At 29.6% G+C, this 19700-nt stretch overlaps 1 protein-coding gene across 1 annotated transcript; it reads right to left on the reverse strand.

Annotated features, from left to right (window-relative positions):
- Positions 1-5874: 5874 nt before the first annotated feature.
- On the reverse strand, positions 5875-19492 carry LOC111084986. The gene is made up of 5 exons (XM_022381787.1): positions 19407-19492; positions 17204-17297; positions 12881-13054; positions 6678-7027; positions 5875-6572 (listed from the first exon to the last, which is right to left on the reverse strand). The coding sequence occupies exons 1-5, from the start codon at positions 19416-19418 to the stop codon at positions 6147-6149; spliced, it is 1056 nt and encodes a 351-aa protein (XP_022237495.1). The 5' UTR covers positions 19419-19492; the 3' UTR covers positions 5875-6146.
- Positions 19493-19700: the final 208 nt, after the last annotated feature.

Genomic DNA, 19700 nt, shown 5'->3' on the forward strand with positions numbered 1-19700 from the left:
ATTAGTATTAGCTGTAACAAAAACGTATTAAATTTTCAGATTACTTTTAAAGAACAAAACCTCTACAACACTTCTATACAAGATGTTCCTGGATTAAAAATTATTTTTATAGCATAAGTTCTGTATGTCTGGAAATTACAGATATGTTAAATGGATGTTTTTATAAAGCTATATTAGAATCTGTTAAATAAGCTATTTTGTTGAAGTCTGTGTTTTGAAAATATATGTTCTATATTTTTAGGATACAAAGTCACAAGTGGTTTCAAATTACACAAGTAAACCATATTTTGCAAAATTATTTTTTTTGGTTTTTCAAACAAATATCAATAAGTTTTTGTTTGTTTTTAATTTGCCAGGTCATATGTATAAACAAGTTCGATACACACACACAGGTTAAATCAAACACTTTACATTCTTCTTTATATTCATTTCTTTGTCATTATTCAAAGTGGTAAAATCTGAATGAAGTTTATTACATAACTTAACATTGAACCAAGCAAAGCGGCATACCAGGAAAGTTGATACATTTTTGTTTTAATCACATATTTACAAGTGTTAGAAGGCAGCAGGAACACCTATGGATATTACTAATAATTTACTGCAAAACTAATAAAAAATTTGTTTAGATGTTTCATAATCTGCATGCTGGTGAAAATTATTCTCCATCACAATTTCATGCTGATATTCTAGCATAGCACAAAGCATTCATCTATTCTGACATTTGCCCCTGCCTTATGGTTTTTGATATTTGTATTTTCACTGTCTTTCCCAACATCAATCCTGGTATCTTTCAAAATCGGAGCAGGAAAAGTACAGTAAAATAATCCTATTGTTACATTTAATTTCTTTATGTTTTCAGAGTATTTCATAAAAAGTAACAAAATTAAAGCAAAATTACTTTACTGGTTTCTTCTGCATGTTTAAAAATTATGTTATCTAAGTGTGAATATAGTCAGATGGAAAATGTCAATATATATGCTAACTCAAATATATAAGGTTTTTGATAGATGCTGTAAGCTCACATTACAGATCAAGTACTGTATATTGAGACCAAAATATGAATACATATTTAAAAAAATAAACAAAAATCAGTTACTTCTACAATTATTAATTGATACATGGAAAAAAATGGTTGCATTTAATATAAAATTTGTCATGAATTACAATAGTGTATATTATATATATATAAATTTCGTAATTTAAACTCAATCTTAAACAGCACTTGTAATAAAAAATTAAATGGTGACATTCATTAAATTTTAATCAGTTTGGCTTAATTTCAAATAGAAGCAAAAAACTGTTTTAGAGCTTTGTAAGTTAAAAAGAAATAAATTAAAACTACAATCACTAACAAGTTATAATAAGGATATATAAAAGTGGAATGTTCCCAACTAGAAACTTAAACATCGATAGTAAAACACGAAACTATTTATATGTACAAGTATCATTCAAAAAGGGATAAATAAGGTATTATTTTATACATTATAATAAATACATTTTACAAGGAAGTATTTTTATTTATGAACACATACACCCAATAAAAAGGTTTTTCTTTACTAAATTCTTTTCTACTTATTCTCTAATAGAATACTGAAATTATTTTGACCATTTTAACCTATACAATAAGAAATCACTGCTGCAGTGTATATCATCATCATTGGTAAATACATTCATGTTAGCTATGAAAACATATACAAGAACATATAATAATGCCCAAAACACTGCTTTGGAAGCATATAAGAAACAAGTTGAGTTAATGGGTTTTTTAGTTCAATATCGTATTAAAGCTACCTATAAACGTTACGAAGTTTCTTGTGTACAAGACATTTTGTGGAGCCTTATCTTTAAAGAATCTTGACAAAAAACTTGTATGGTACATTTGTAAATTTAACATGTAAACAGATATGAAGTAAAACATTCTAAAAGATATTTCAATAATCAAAAAAGCTAGGTTTTAAAGAAGGATTTAAAAAAAAAGAAGAAACCTATAAATGTGTAATTTGCTTCCCTAATAGTTAATAACGTCAATAAAATTGAAATCATAACCTAAGAATTAAATCCATAAACATTTATGTTGTACATTATATTTGTGTAAATATTTTTTAATTCATACAGACACACACAACATATCTGAAAGTAAAGTTTTTATAATGATGTAATCATATATATATACCAAATGCATAAATGCTAAAAACAAAACTGAACATGAAACAAATACTTAAAAGTATTAAAAAAACTTCTGAAAAATGCAAGAAGCTTGAACAATACAAAACACATTTGAGCTCAAAATCAGCAAACTTTGATTATACATACTTCAGGTATAAACCTAGACTAGAATTGAAATCCAAACAAGTTCAGTGAATTCCAACCAACCCGTTAAGAGGCAGCGAAGTAACTCCACTCAGTGGAAGGCATCCAAAAACTAGTTTCAACGTAACATGAAAACACGCATGTAACACGTTTCAACAAAGAAGTACACTCAGGGGCATTAAACAAGCACAAACAATATTCACAAAATACACAGAGATCATTAATACAACAATGACCAAATTATTTTCACAAATTTTTCATGATTATATGGCATGACTAACTTTACTTTCTGAAAAGAAAAAGAAACATCAGCTATATAAAAATGAGTTTTATCTTAGCCAGAATGTAAAAACAAAGTCTCCGAAAGAGGAAAACCTGTCCAATCTCTTCAAAACTTTATATTCATACATTTAGTTATATTAATATCAATTCCTTCAATTAAAACAAAAAATTTAAGAGTAGGAAAACCACAGAGTGCCGAGTAAGTTCCTAAAATAAAACTGATATGAACAGCACTAGAGTCAAAGCTGAAGCATTTCCATCTTTCAGATTATCTTCTGGTTGTTAGAAGAAGCAGGCTGCAAGTACACATTATGAATTTTTATCCCTGAAACTAAAACGTTTCATCTGTACAAATGTTCAGTATTTATAATTTCAATAAATAGTCATGGAAAAGATGGCTACTGGGTATTACACTTCACAACTTAGTTTTTGTAATAAGTAATCTTCTCATAAAATCCAAAAACTGCAGGGACACTTAGATTTGTTATATGAAAAGAATGTAAAATTAAGTTAATATATATATATTAACATGCTGTTTTCAACCAAGATTAATATTTATTATATGATTATTAAGTTTTGTGTTCTTTAATTTAACTATCACCTAAATCAAAGATCTTCAAAAAGTTATATTCTTAATAATAAAAATCTCATATTTGACAAGAGTTAAAAGTATTGATAGAATTAAAATGCTAAAATATTTATAGCATTTCTAACTAACGTGAGTCTTGTCTTATGCAAGTAGAAACTGCAACAATTTTTCAAGTGAGTGTATTCTCAGTTAAATGATAAGATGTTCACTGTACAGTTTAGGTGAGAAAGTGACAATCTACTTTTTGATATTTGTATTATAAGTTTAACAGGCCTCTAGTCAATTGTTTTACAATAATTTGTTTGGAAACAAAACACTCATATATAAAACTGACAATGTTTTTGCCATGTACACAAAAATACCTTTAAAAACAAATATTTAAAGAACACATTGTAACAAATGCAGAAGAAGCACATTTAAGCTAAGGTAAATATATGGAACTAATATTTACTACTTTGGGCTAGAGGCTCTGTGACTTGGAAATGTTTGAATACTTCAATTATTCTATATTTCACTCTTTCTTGTGCAACTGAAGGATCAGTTAATGCTACAAAATAAAAATGATCTAGAACCCAAAGATTATCCTATAGCATAAGAAAAAACTTAATTTTGCATTTTATCATAACCTCCCAAACTAAAATGCACATAGATATAGCTCCACTTAAAACTAGTATATGTTAATACTGAATATTAAGGTTCCATTCTTACCACACACAAAAACAGAACAAATTAAACAGACACATATGGAGAGAGATTATAAAGTCTAACTACACATACGAGTGTATTTTTGATTAATAAAAATGTGTGTTTTGTTTTGTATTCATGGCAAAGCTACTAAGGCTATATGCTGCCATCCCTAATTTTTTACTACTGACCAGAGAAAAGGTAGTCAGTCAGAAGCACCCTATTACCCACCATCCATACTAAGGGATTGACTGTTATTCCTGTAACACATCTGCAACTTAAGTACAGCTCCAAAAATAAAATTGATTTATTTAATATCTTTCTAATACACAATATAAATATTCTAAAAAGTTATCACCTTTCAAATATTCTTCTTGCTGAACTACAAAATGTAAAACAAATTTTATATTAAAATGCTATAAAAAAATGCTTCAAACATAAATTAAAAATAATAGCAAATGAAAAATGTGAAGATCAACCCAAAATCCATAGATCAAAACCTAATGAAGTATTTTTAAATTGTATGTGTTCATTAGTTTATAGTAGATATAATAACAAGTTTGTTCTCTTTTTATCTTTTGTGACTAGTACTAAAAAGCCAATGTAATAAATTTCAACCAAAATTACCTAGTTGTTGTACATTCACTTTAACACATGGCCCAATCAAAATTACTTTTGCAATTGGTAAATAATTTTGATTTAAATTCATCTTCTTAAACTTCATTCCACCACTAAATATTATTAAATTTAATTATAATTTACAGGATTCATAATCTCTAATATTTTTTCAAAATGTTTTCACATTCACACACTAAACAATAATTAAGACATTATTTTCTCCAAAGTAAGTATGATTTGATTTCCCAACATTAGACCTTAATTTTGATCTAAAATAAATATAATTATACACACATACACATGTATATGTATAGCTAATGCTAACAGACAAAACATTTGTTCTTCTGAGAACTGAATCAAGAACAAATAAGAAGTATCAACTTTTTACAGGTATAAGGAATGTGGGAGAACCATCCCTAGGAAACTGACAACCATGCTGACCCCTGAGGTCAAGTTTGGCTTGCTACAGCACCACATAGGTCACAAAGCTGTAGTCTTATAGGAAAATTAATAAAACTGTGAATGTATGGTACCAAAGTTGCCTGGTGCATGGTGACAGGCTATAGGACAGGAGTTTGTGCTTGCATGTACCTATCCAAAAATGCACATAATTATCTATAGTACACGGGATAAAACTGTTTGCAAAATATCCAAAGCTGTCAAAGATCTACATACTATGAGAAACAGGTGAGCATTAAAAATTGTGCTTCTGGCTCAGCTATAATTTCTGTACTCCACAGTGTATACACATCCAAGCAGTGAACACTCACATGAATTACCAAAAACCTGAGCTACTATATAATGATAAAATTCACCAGTTCAAATAAAAAAATGAACCTTAACATCCCTTCAGGCAGAACCCTCTTATTAAAAACTATTCGAAAACTGTATTTCTCAACCTACCTGATGCCTTACAACTGATCATAATGAAAACTCTTATTCCTGAAGGGTAGGCAACCACAACCCAGCTTTCCACTCTTGGCAGTGTTAAGAAGGTATGATACAATGAATCTGGTCTGTAAACCTATACTACAGGCCTGTAGAACTACACAGACAAATAGATACTATGACCTGTGTAACAAATTGACAAACCCGTGTATATGGTAATCCATCATTAAAAATGCTCTTTATAACTTTCTATCAATATACCTACACGTGTACATTCATAAACACACAAAAATGTCCTTTAAAACATGTGATGGTACATTTAATAAAATTAAGGATAGAAAACAAGCATTATGATTGACTTTTATATTGTTCATAAATATGTACAAGAACAGTATTACCCAAATAAGAAAATTATCTACTACTCATCCAAACAACTTTTATCTTCTAATTGACAAAACTCATTACTTATAAATGTCAAAATAATTATGTAGAAAACACGAAACAAAAATTATAAAAATCCACAGTATTTCTTAAAAAGGGTAAACTTTTAGCAAAACATTAAATAGATTACCTAACTGCTGGCTCTTAAATATTAGAACCATAGAAAAACCTTACACTCAAAAATCCAGTCACTCTTTACTTTATACGTTTTATTCTTTGAGCTTTTGCCAGTAAGTGAACAAGGTGGATACTTTTGATAACTAGCAGCACCAAACCTCAGCAGCTGAGCATCAATGATTGGAATAAATTTCAATTTCTTAGGTAAGAACATCAATCAAAAGTACCCTGGATGCTCCATTATCCCATAGTATTGTCCATTATAGATGACTCCAATCTCTCGAAGTACTTCTCCGCGAATAGTTGCCTTGATTGTCCAGTTGTGTACCTCAGAGCTCTCCTTCTCTCGCTCTAATTTGTCTACATCTACTATTTTAGAACTGAGCCTTTCTAGAATAACACCAATATCTTTAATAGTCAAGTGGCGGTTTTGCTCCAAAGATAGTTGATCAGTCAGCAAAAGATAACGTTCCGAGAGTTGTTCATCCTCATAAGCTGTATTTTCTGTGTCTGATTCAGACTCATCATTTTGAGAAATTTTTGACTCTTGGGTAACATTTAGAAAGCGAACATGGCCTTTTCCAGCTTTGCGTTGTGCACCAACTCCACTGAGTCCAGCAGCTATCCCTTCTTCTGGCAACTCCTGAAAAGTTTGAATAACTTTTAGAAAAGTTTGTACCTTATTATCTAATTTTTCAAGCAAAAATTAGAATAATATCCTAAAAAATGATTAACAAATGAAACTTACTTCATTTTCCTTTTCCAGGTTTTTTTTTGGCAGCATACGAGAAGGAGGCCTCGGTCCAAGACCTTCAAGACTAAGTTTGGCACGAGCTCCTCTCTGAGCAGAGAGGTCTCTGGTGTCGGCAGTGGTTTGGTCAGCAGTCTGGGCTTCTTGTGACATCACTTCTACTCTCCATACGGGAACCTGCTTGGTGGACGGCTGGCGGCCTGGCCGCCTGTGGATATCTCTCTGATCCCAGTGTAACACAACTGTAATACGACCCTTGTTGTCCATAATCTTCCATGATGGCTGTTTGTCTACAAGTTCCAGGCTATTGATAGCTTCACAAACAATTCGAGGGATGGCTGTGATGGCTAATAAAAAATATTGTTAGAAACATAACATTCTTCATTATCACGGACATCTCAATGTACATAGAAGAAAAATATATCAATGAAATAACCTTTATTTTATGTGCATTTTAGGCAATTTAAGACTACTTTTTTGGAATTGCAAATCTTTGGTTCTAAAATAGGAAGTATAAATTTTTACCTTGTGCAAGTATCTGGTTTATCACAATAAAATAAACAAACTTTTTTTTTTCATGATGATTCTTCATTACATTTTCATTTTGCAGGTAAAACAGGAATATAATTTCCAGACTTATCAAATCAGGATTCAGGTTTATTCATAGGTTTAGAATTTCATATACTTTCATATATATATTAAAATGTTTACTACATGCTAAATACCACAATACAAAAGTATAATAAGGTATTTCAATCAATTTAATTGTATTGAATATATTTTGTTATGGAGTAACAAAACTATCAAAACTGAAGGTCCAAATCATGTTACAAAAATATTGTGCTCATTATGTCAAACTTTCGAACCAAACTTCGATGCCTTAGAAAGTTTAGTAAGAATTTTATTGTAGGAGTTACTGGAAATGCACCGAAACAACACACAATATTATGAAACATACAATGACTGAACAGCACAAAAGCAATACGGCTACAGAATTTGCTAAGCAGTATCCAAAATATTTATCAGACAACACCTCTTGGTAAAAACTTATGTCAGTCACCCACAATAACTATGTTAGCCTATACATAAAAGGCCAAAGTGTACAGCTGGTTAATCTTTGGAGCATCTGTGGACTAGGCTTATGTTATATAGCCTACAAGTTGACCTCATTCTATGAAATTATTGGACTGTATGATTACCTTTACCATTTTGTTTTCCTCTCACAAATTGAGCTGTGTATAATCTATCCAGATCTTATGAAGATGACTGTATCAATTAATTTTTGGCTTTATCTTATGTACAATATGAGAAGATAGATATTGTTCAATTTCTTTTATGAAATGAATGTAGAAAATACACAGACACATGATTTTATTTTCCTTAAAAAAACTTGCTTAGGCTATAAAGGTACCGTAATGATAGTAGTACACAAGGATTAAGAAAAACGTAGTAAAAGTTTCTGTGTGGGGGAGAGAATTTTTCTACGTTTAAAGTGAACACCCAATGGAAGATAGCAATAGATATTATATTTTTGCTTATAAATTATTTCCTAATTAATTCATATCATAATATTTTTTTCAGAAAGAGCCATGTGTAAAAGCTGAACAAGATGGATATTGCTTATGTTATGGCAAAAGAAGTAATAGCTTAAGAAATTTCCTACACTTGTAGCAGTGAAAAAAAAACATGGTGTGGATTTTGGGGGAACCTACCACAATGAAATGGGTTGTAAGGAATTAACGTCATATATAAATGATGCTATGGTCCAAGATTTGAAGGAACTGATCAATAAGGCACTGTTTTACTCAGTTTTAACTAATGGTAGTACTGACAGTGGTGTTCAAGAAAAGGAGCTTATATACATAATACTTGTTAATGATAAAGAACAATTAAATTCAACTTTTTTGGCTCTGAAAGATGTTTAAAATGGAACCACAGAAGGTTTGAAGAAGCTACTTGAAAATACTTTTTAAGCATGGACATGGAACACTACAAGAAATACTTGGTAGGAATAGGTGTAAGTGGGTAAAATGTTAATCTTAGGTGGAAAAGGGGTTTAGCTATCCTAATGAGGTCTGAAATCCCTGGGCTAATCAGTGTGCATTGTTTCAACCATAGGTTAGAACTAGTCATGAAGGATGCACTTGGCAAAACACTTCTCTGAGATAACTAACATTTTATTATTTAACATTTGTTTTATGCCTACAAAACTAGTCCAAAAAGACTTAAGGAGCTTAGGTCCCTTGGCATTATGGATCAAACTGTCCACAAACCACTCGAAGCACAAGGCACTCATTGGGTACAGCATAAACTTCAGGCTACTCAAGCTTTGTTAAAATGCTATAATGTTATATGTAAAGTATGGCCATTGATAAAACCAATGATCAGGCCAAGGTAAAAGGTATTCTTGATAAACTCACATCCTTCAAATTTGTAACTCAATTGCTGTATTTTGAGAACCTCCTCCAATCTATGTCAAGGCTCTCTCAAAGTTGGCAAATGGAGATAGTTGATGCCCCTCTGGTATTTGCATCATTGAAAAATTTGAAACAAACTCTCTGCAACATGAAGATCCAATACAAAATCCCTGGTGCTAGTAGTAGTAAGCTTAGAAACCTCATTCAAGCTGCTAAGCAGTCCACTGAAACATCTGACAGTTTGGAACCTGAACCAGTCATGTACCAAACTGGTGTCAAACCTGGTTTGAACTTTTTTCTTGAAGCACTCTAAAAAGTATGTTGACATCATTGAAAAAGAATGTGGGGAATCAATTTAACATGGAAAATGAAATATTGGGATGTTCAAAACTTCTGGATACAAGGCTTTTGTCAAATGATCATGAAAATATCCTTAACACCTACGGTAATGATGAAATGACAAAAGTGGATGACTACTTTAAAAATCTTCCTTATGCAAGTGTGAGGAGAGTAATGTTTTACCTGAATGGAATCAACTTAAAATATTTGTGAGGGACAATTTTGCAAACAAATCTGAACCTTCTATTATTTGGGCAAATATTATTTCAAAAAGTTTTCAACAGTAAGCAAGAACATAAATATTTTGCAAGTTTTACGATGGTCTATTGGCATTATGGAAAGATATTTTTTTATCATGAACAAATTCAAAACAGACTGGAAGTCAACACTGTCAGTTGATTCTCTTGAGATAACTGTCAGAAATAAGAAAACTGGCCCACCCCGTGCTGCATTTTCCGCTGAAAAGTCACTAGACATTTTCTTTTTCAAAAAGCCAAAGAGACCATGTTGTGATGAGGTCTCACCAAAAAAAGAAAAAATAAATAAACCTTATTTATTGGAAAAACGATTTGTGGCAACCTTGTTCAATGGCAATATATTCAAGTCACTTCTTTGTCTGGTTGATTGATTGTTGCAGTATTTTGTGACAGTTGGGGTGTTTGGTATTTCTTGCAGTTTTGAAGTTTTACTTTATATATACCAGGAACTATTTTGTTCATGAAATGCCATGTGCGGTACAATTAAGTATTAGGGTTTGAAGCTGAATAAAAGTGTTATTATAATAAAACATACCATTTACCTCTTTTTCATTAATGGATGCTTTTACAAAGAGCTAAGACTTTTAGTGCTGGATTTAGTTGCCATAATGTGTTAAAATGATGAATGTTAAAAAAGCTGCTATGCAATATTTACTAATTGTTAATCAACTTCAATATTTATTAGCAGTTTCTGCTAATCAAATCTGTCATGATATAAAAGACTGTTTAGTGTAGATAGTATTAATTGATTTATTTTGAGAGTTAAAATTTCATGACTGTTTAGTTTTTTTTATAATAAAAAAGTTAAAAGCAGACAATTGTTGGAAGTTGTGTTTATAATTCATTGATGTTGAGACTATCGAATGTCGCATGCAATACACAGATGTCGAGAATATTGAGATTTCTAGACGGTGGGCAAATGATTAAGTGATAAACATATAAATAGTGTGAGACAAGCGGAAACAGCAGACAGACAGAGCAGATTAGAAAGTAAAGTCACAGGAAGTAGAAGTTTGGCCAAGGAAAGTTAAATGTTAGATAACTGCCATAGGAATGAAAGGCCTAATGGTTAATATAGGTCTAATGATTAATATGTTAGATGAAAACTAAGTTTTAAAAGAAATAAGAAGTATAGTTTATTCTGTCAAAGCAAGTTCTAAAGTAATTGAACCAGCCTGAGTGCACTTTGATAAAAGGAACAGATGTTATTTGAAGTACGAGGACCAAACGATTACTGGAAGAGCAGTATACAACTGTGGTAACTCACGCTATAATTGTAAGAGAATTATACACAGAATACTAGTGTGATAGAAATAGAGAAAAATAGTTTGGGTTGTCAACTGAAATTCTAAAGCAACTGAATAGGCCTAAGTGGACTTTTGACAAGAAGAAGAGAACTATATATAGTGTTTATGATATGCCTGTAATCTCTATATTGTAAAGAATTTATGGTATATACATTTAACTTGTTCCGAATATATATATATATATATTATTTTGAAAACGAAGTGAAGTGCGTGCTATTCATTTATCATTGATTTTATTGCCAACAAGTCACAGACACCTACTGTAGAAGAATCCTAAGCCCAACAACAACAACACATTACATATTTATACTATTAAGAAGTATAAGTAAAAGCCTTTAATTGACAATTAGCAAACATAACTTAACATTGTGACAAAATCTACCAAACTATTTTGTTCCCGACACTAGTATATGTCTTATACTCCTACTACTATGTAACAGGAAGGTGGAGAACGACACAAGACTAATAAACCTTATTCTACTAATCTGTAACAGAGCAACCAGCCTATGACTCATAACACTGAAGAAGTGTTCATTGAGTAGTTACTAAAGAAATGTTTATAGCTTCATTTGGTTTCTTTCACAAAATATCTCAAACTTGAAATTATAATACCAAAAGATATATGGAACATTACAAGTGGTTTACTTTATGCAAAGTATAATCTTATTTCTTTTTTTTTTCAGTACAAAATATTAGCTTACCTCAGAGAAATGGAAAGTTAAAAAAATTTGCAATCCTGCCCCACTTACTTAAATCACCTTCAAGAGTAAATTACATAAAGTATAAAGGAAATGACTATAAAGTCTAAAGAATACATCATTTTAGATTAATAACAGATCAATCAATATAATACAAGTTAACATGGTTTTAAGTACAAATAAAATCATCAACAGATATTATAGTACACAAGTTGATCTCTACTGAAACACTTAACTACAATTGAAAAGATGTTTAATAATTTCTATTAATGAGAAGCCCAAGCATAAGTAACAGATGTGAAAGTATATTTTCAACTGAATTTCAATGAAGAAGCATTGCCAAACAGTAGGAGAGATAGTCAGAGGAAATGACCACCCAAAAAAACAACAAAAAGTCTGACAATCTGGTTATAAAAGAGTAGTTATGTTTCACAAAGAATGTACCAAATATAAAGCAGATAACATATTTGTAAACTGGTCAGACAGGCTTTAAGCATTAAGAAAAGGATTAAATTTACAATGTGAAGGCTTCCTTTTATTAAGTACAAAATGCATGGTGATGTAAAAAAAGAAATAATATTTGAAACTCCCTGAAAAACAAAAGAATGAGAGCTGTTTTTACTAATTAACATGTCCTACTGTCCTGGAAGTGGAGGAGAGTTTACATAAATTGCATAATAAAATAGGAGGGGTATATAGTTTTAATCTAGGAATGGAAATCAGAAAAAAGGGTTAAACTCTGGATTTTACTGAAATTGTCTACCATGAAATTGAAAGTAAAAGATAAGTTAAACAATAACATTTTAAGTTTCAAATCATGGGAAAATGAAAGAAGACTTTTTTTTTTAATAACTAACTTAAACCAATATACAGGTATAAGCACAGAAGACAACTTACAGAAGTCTAAAATGCTTTGTGATAAAAAGATTCCATAAATACATTCACACTACTCATAAATGATATTTATTAAATTATTAACAACTGTATTCATTTAACAAATATCTCCAGTTTCAATATTTGTTGTATTATAAAACTGAATGTCATCAAGTAAATTAACACTGTTTGCTCTGCTACATATGAAGTGTTCTATTGTTCTATGGTTGAACTATTATGTCATTTCTTCCTAATTAGACTCACTCAGTTTCTTCTTGTATTATTAAGAATAACAGATTGAATACTCACCTGCTCGTAATGTTTCCATGCTAGGGGGGAACCACCGTTCCGCAGGACGGAGCAGGATGAAGATTGTGTCTTTATCCACTGTTTTAAAGTAATTATCATCTTCAACCTCTGTTCCATCACTTTCTAGCACCACTTTGAGCTCGGAGGGGTTACTGTAACCTAGTTTTTCTCCACCTATAGTAAAGAAGAAATTCGAGCACTTTATCACCAGTTAGTCAACTGCCATTTTCTAACAAAATATTACATTTATTCTATTCAGTTATATTATTTGTGTTTGTTTTACTGACACAATTTGAAAACTCTTACAAGTTGAGTAACCTCAATGATCACAGAAATTAGACACAAAGGTAAAGTTTCTACTAATTGAGTAGCCTATTTGTTTTTAGAATACAAGATAGTCTATAAAAATGGGTTAAGATTAATTCACCTAACTTATGATATAGACTGTCCAACTTTTATAATAAAATTGTGATACTTTTGAGTTAAAAACACATTGCAGATAACAGCCATAATGTAGCTTAAAATCAGATTTAGTAAAATTACTTTTAAGACTATATATAATATGATTTAAAAGTTTAATATGTAAACTCTCGATTTATTTCCTGAATGCTTTTGTAATAATAAAAATAGATCAAAAACATTAATATATTGCACATACCTATACTTCACTTTTAAGACATTAAGATATGTCATTTATAAAATCTAATGAGACTGTTTTATTTGTTTCTTTACAAATTATATACATTTCTCTTCTTGAAAAATACTGATCAGATAAGCTGTAGTAAATAAGCTAAGCATACTGACTGGCCTTGGCATACCCTGGGAGTGCAAAAGTGCCAAAACTTACTCTCTCAAAAACAAACTAGAGAAATTTCATCCTTGTGTAGCCTAACAGGTAGTAATAAATACTAGGTTCAAGTATTTTTCTTTAGAACTTCTCTTTGGAAATTACATGCACTTTTTAACTTATGATTATCTTCAAAACAAATTAGAATGGACTTAATTAAGTTTTTATTCTTCTTATCCATTATAGAACCCTGTGTTATAAACATGAAATGTAGGTTCACATTCCAGTTCATGAAAATTTATTGATATTGTACAATAATAAATTGAAACCCTCAAACTTTAATACTTTACAAGATAGGCCTAAATGTACATTAAAGACACTAATACACTGAGTATTTGTGGAAGGTAGACCTGAATTAAAGGAAACTGATAGCCCAAGCTTTTCCAAAGAAAGTTGGTAATTCACATTCACAAATGTTTGTGTTATAAGGTGTTTTAATTATTATTTACCTAATTTTTCTCATTTCCTTATCAAGTACCATATTACAGAGTTAGAATGCTGAATAACAATGTAACTTAATTTATATTTTGTAAATATGTATACAAAAGTATAGTATCAAACAAAATACAATGGTTTATGATTATTTTTGAGTGTTTATAAATGTATAGGAAAAAATTTCAGAAACCAACTGATTAAAATCAAACGTGATTTTGTTAAAACTCAGAAAAGTAGGTCTTGTGGATATTCATAATGAATGCAGGTGACAAAAATGCTTAAAACTTCTTTCGATGAGAAAGTTACTTTTAAACTATGAAATTGCTTCAAGTTGTCAATTTTCGACATGCTACTGTAATGTTTTATAATTGATATGTTAATTGTTTTCCAAAATGAAGCAAAAATGAGAAATACTACAAGTGAATAATGTTTGGCATCTTACTCACTTAAAATTAGTATCTTAAACAAATTTACAATTAAATCAAGTGTCATAAAAATAATGAAGTAATCAAAATTAGGGTTTTTAATTATTCCAAGTAATTGAAATGTTGCCACCAAACTTGCTTGTCCTGTATTTGTTCTGGCAAAGCTACTAAGGCTTTTTGCCACTGTCACTAATTTTAGACTGGTGATCAGAGAAGTGGCTTTTTTGTTATTGAACTGTTTACTGAGGGAGGACAACGAAATGACACCACCTGCACCAATGTTGTTTTTTTTTTGCTTGTCCAAACCAAAGTTTGAAGAACACTGGGCCATTGATTAATTGATTAGCAAACACTACAAGCTATAGTATACTTGAATAATGTGAAAGTAAAAAATTCAAAATAAATGCAGCGAATTTTAGTTAAAGTTCTGATTTTAAGCAAAAGTTTTCTATTATAGAATTATATGTCAAATTTTGGTCTTTACGTAAATAAATTCAAAATGAAAATAATTCTATCCTGTTTTAAAGCTAATTCAAATCAAATGTCAAATTTACAGTTACCTCTTCATAGATATTCATGTTGCCAATTTTACCTCATGTCTGTAAAATAAGATTTATTATTACATTACTCTATCTATTCTTTGATTAAAGTAATTTTCATTTAAATTTCTTAAAGGATCAAAATGCTGTTACCAAAAGCCTATTTAATAACAGAAATATAGGTTGAAATTAGTTATGCAAAAATAAATTAATATATGCTATAAATATCCAATATCCATCATAAGGTGTTGCAAGTAATTTGTTTCCTGCTTTACATTACTGCTATACAGAAAAGGAGCTTTTACAAGGGATAGTTATTATCCAAAGGAAAATTAACATTGATTTGGTTATTGTTAAGCCTAAAGCTAAACAATGTGCTTACTGCCTACCATGGGTATTGAAACTTGATTTGAAGTGTTATAAGCCTGCAGGCAGTACTTGTTCCAAATTAGTTTTACATTGAATTGAATTTTCACTGAATTGTACAATTATGTCTTAGTTTTTGTTGTTTTTTTAGATTTCAAAGTGGCACTTAATCTTGGTGTATGGTATGACTCAGGTTTTTATCTGAAACTTTGATATACATATATATATATATCCCATTTCATATATAAATCTAATTATTAACATATGCATTCAGGACTGCAGTATTAAATACAACAAAGCTTTTGATAGACTTTTATACAACACTACATGTAGCATCTTCAGGTAAACCTTGATAATTTAGAAACATAAGGCAAAATATTTTATGTATAAAACTAACATAATAAAGTTATTTTTATTTGTATTAAATCACATAACTAACATATCTCATGTACTTTGTTGTTCTAACATATGTTCATATTTTTAGCTGTCTCAATATCTACAATCATGCATCCAAAAACTAATATAACTAATTTTGCACCAAACTGTGTAGATTTATCTGGTTCAGTTGTAATATTTCGGTTAAATGCAAGATCAAAGAATAATACTATTTAAAAATGCTCATTTATTTGATAGAGAGAAATAAAAAACTTCCAGAATTGCAGTTTACTCTTTAACATAAAAACCAATCTTATAACTAATAATATTTCTTAAAAGCCCTGGATATACAATTTATAATAAGAAGTAAATCATTTAAAAAATTACAGGATAACAGGTGTTTGCAACTGTAGCCAACAAACTCTTACAAAATTCATTATAAATCAAGACTGTACACAAAATTACAGTTTCTAATTTGTGTTACAAGCTATAAGAAGTTTTACTATATACTTTTCAGAAAAAGTTTTTAAATATAAGGAGGAAGTACACATTTTATTTCAATATTATTGACTATTGACATTTTAAACAGAAACTGTATGACACTACTTACAATTTAAACAAGAAAGAGACAATAATACAGTAAATGTTGTCAACCACAAGCTTAATGACATGTTAATTTAATACTTTTAAACAAATATTAGATAAATATAATGCTAATATTTATTAGTTTGTAAGGTACAGGTTACAATTTTTTATTTATGCTGACACAAACACTTCAAAATTTTACAAGATATGTAAAAATGTCTTCAATAATAGTACCAATTGAAAGTTACTGACAAATATGAAGTAACATACTAAAATGCATTTTAAAGGTCAGTTTGTATTTAATTATGCTATCCCTCTGGATTTTTGGCTGATTCTCAAAACACCCCAAAAAATAAAAACATGAAAATATAACTACATTAATAGTTTAATAACAAGATAACACAAATAGAAAACAAATACATAGTTACAATAAGGAGCAACAATAGATGTGAAAGGGAACAATTCAATAACAAATTTATGTGATGATGTAAATTTCAACTATAAGTGAATTTTCTGTCATTCCAACCTGTTTTCTTATGAAAAAATCTAATTACTAACATCCTCTAATAATTAATAATTTAATTTGGTCACCTGCATGAAAAAATATGGTTAGGTATGCACATTCAGGTAATTATTACATGTTACTGAAGTTTAATCAACAAATTTACATTTACTAACATGAAGAACTGAATTAATTACCTTCAAAGCTTGTGAATGATCAAAAAGGAACAAATATTTAAATGGTTCTCACCTTTTACTCTGATATCTGAAAGTGAAGCTGCCATAACCGATTTCCTTATATCCCTGTTGCAGCTCCATACTTTGTATGGAAACTGTCTCTGCTCCTGAAAATAGGGCAAAATAATGCATATGTTTAACTGTAAATACTAGTATTTTCAAGAATATTAAATCTTCACAGTATACTATAATGACAGTGGTTCAATCACATGGATATTTTTCTGACAAGAAGAATGTGACTTGTGGAGTATTACAGACATTTTGTTTTTATTATTTATATCAATTGTTTAGATGTAGTAGCTTCTTAGACAATAACATTTCTGATATTAAATTTCTGGGAAAGGCTAATACTGTTAATAATATTCCTCTTACTCAGAACTTATAGTCTTAATGATAAAACAAAAACATATTAAATGAGTTTTAATACAAGGAAGTTTGTAATTTTGAGAAAATGCATTTAAGGTGTGATAAAAACTATAAGGTCATCTGTTGATTGTTTTGGTGAAAGAGCTAACAGAGTTATGGGATCTATTTATACAATTTTTAATGAGAGTGTAATAGGGTTATTATGACTTTGTATAAACTTCTAGTAAGCTTTCATTTAGAATGTTTTATGCAGCTTTTGGTGACTTGTTTTACGAAAAAAAAAGAAGCTCAAACTGGAAAGAGCACTTGAACAGGATATTAGAATAAAATCTGGCTTAAAAATTTTCAGCACTATAAAGAGAAGTTGCAAGACTTAAACTTGTTTTCTCTAGACCATAAAACAAATAGAAGTGAACTGATTCAGATGTTTAAAGTTGTTAAGAGCTGGATAATTTACCCATGTATACCCAAGTCTGGGGGTGGAATGCAAAATGTAAACTTAAATATTAGGAATAACAAGTTTAAGCTTGGAAACCTATTCTAGGCTTTTTATTTGGTAAAATTATTTCTCAGATTAATGAGATTGTAAAGTTATTTTCTTGATAAGGTAGAGTTTGTATTTATATTTTTTACATCCGTCTTTAGTATTTTGAAATCCATTAAATGTCCTTCACTCTAATTATAATATGGCCCTCACCAAAATATTCAATAAAATTATAAACAAATATATATATTTTAATATTGCAGGGTGAAATGTTATTATCGCCCAACCAAGACTTAACTTACATTAAAACTACTATGAAATTACAAATGATGTTAGAAACATTTTTAGACTTCTATTTGGAAGATTTTCATCATGCACTATTACACACTTTAAATTTTCTGAAATTTTTATATAATAAACCAGAGTTGTAAGTGAGAGTAAGCTGTAGCTTTTATAATAGATCAACATTAAATAATGTTTAATGTCAGCCAATAAAAGTACTAATATTTCCAATTATAATCACATTGTCTGTGTTACAATGTTTTTTTAAACATACTTTGAATAAAAATTTACTAAGAATTGCCTATTTTCAAAATATGTTTCTCAATATGGTAACACAAATATTTTTTTAAAAATTAAAACTCATAACTAAAATAAACTGACTAGATAAAACATGATACAATGGAATTAATATGTATAACACAAAAATTGTTAACATATCAATTTAAATCGTCAAGTATATATTTTATACTAACTTAGAGAAGTTGAATTTATTTGTAGTCTTCCACACAGACACTATCTATATCATATTTATAATTTTTTTCTTGTTTCAATTACAATAACAACAGTAAAAAACATTGCCAATAGAAATAGTTAATACTATTCTTCATTCAAAACGTAAAAATATGGGCCTAACTTTTACTATTAGTAGTAGTAACTTAGGGTTACTTGCTAAATTAAGCAAAAATAAAAAACAGTCGCGAGTTTCTCTCAAACTTCAAACATTTAAAGCTATCACCATTACACAAATCAATACTCATACAGCCATAAATTAAATACAGTTATAGTATTATTTAATACTGGCAGGGGATTGTCTGGTCATTATTCATCATGTGCAATGGCTGTAACTTGTATTATTATTATTTGTAAATTAATTCCACGAGAAAAATAACGTAACTTAAGCAGTAGCGTAGACTGTATTGTAGCACTAGCACTCAGTCGCAGTTAAACCATAAACTTTAAAATTAAAGTAATTTTTACTGAGTACCTTCGTTGGTTCCTGATAAATATTTTTATGTCTACATTCTTCAAATTAAAAAGTTTGTTTATACAGAATCTCATATTTAAGAACAAAAATATTACTTACTGCAGCTGACATTATTTCATTTTCCCCTAATTTTCACTATTGACCATGATGTCTTCGATGCCACCACCTACACCCTTCCATTTTGCCTTTGACAGTGACACTCAATTTCGCACCCCCTCTCAATCAGTTTCATTGGTTAAACTCTCGTTACCAAAAAACTCCTATAGGTAGCACTATCTTTTAGAAAATCAAAACTGAAACCGGATATCGTTTGCGTAGATAAAGGTAATGTTTAAATGTAATTTATAGCACATATACTTTTAGTTTAAGTTTAGGTGATGCATATCTAGGGAA

Source organism: Limulus polyphemus, unplaced genomic scaffold (assembly GCF_000517525.1).
Source record: "Limulus polyphemus unplaced genomic scaffold, Limulus_polyphemus-2.1.2 Scaffold192, whole genome shotgun sequence".
NCBI classification, from domain to species: domain Eukaryota; kingdom Metazoa; phylum Arthropoda; class Merostomata; order Xiphosura; family Limulidae; genus Limulus; species Limulus polyphemus.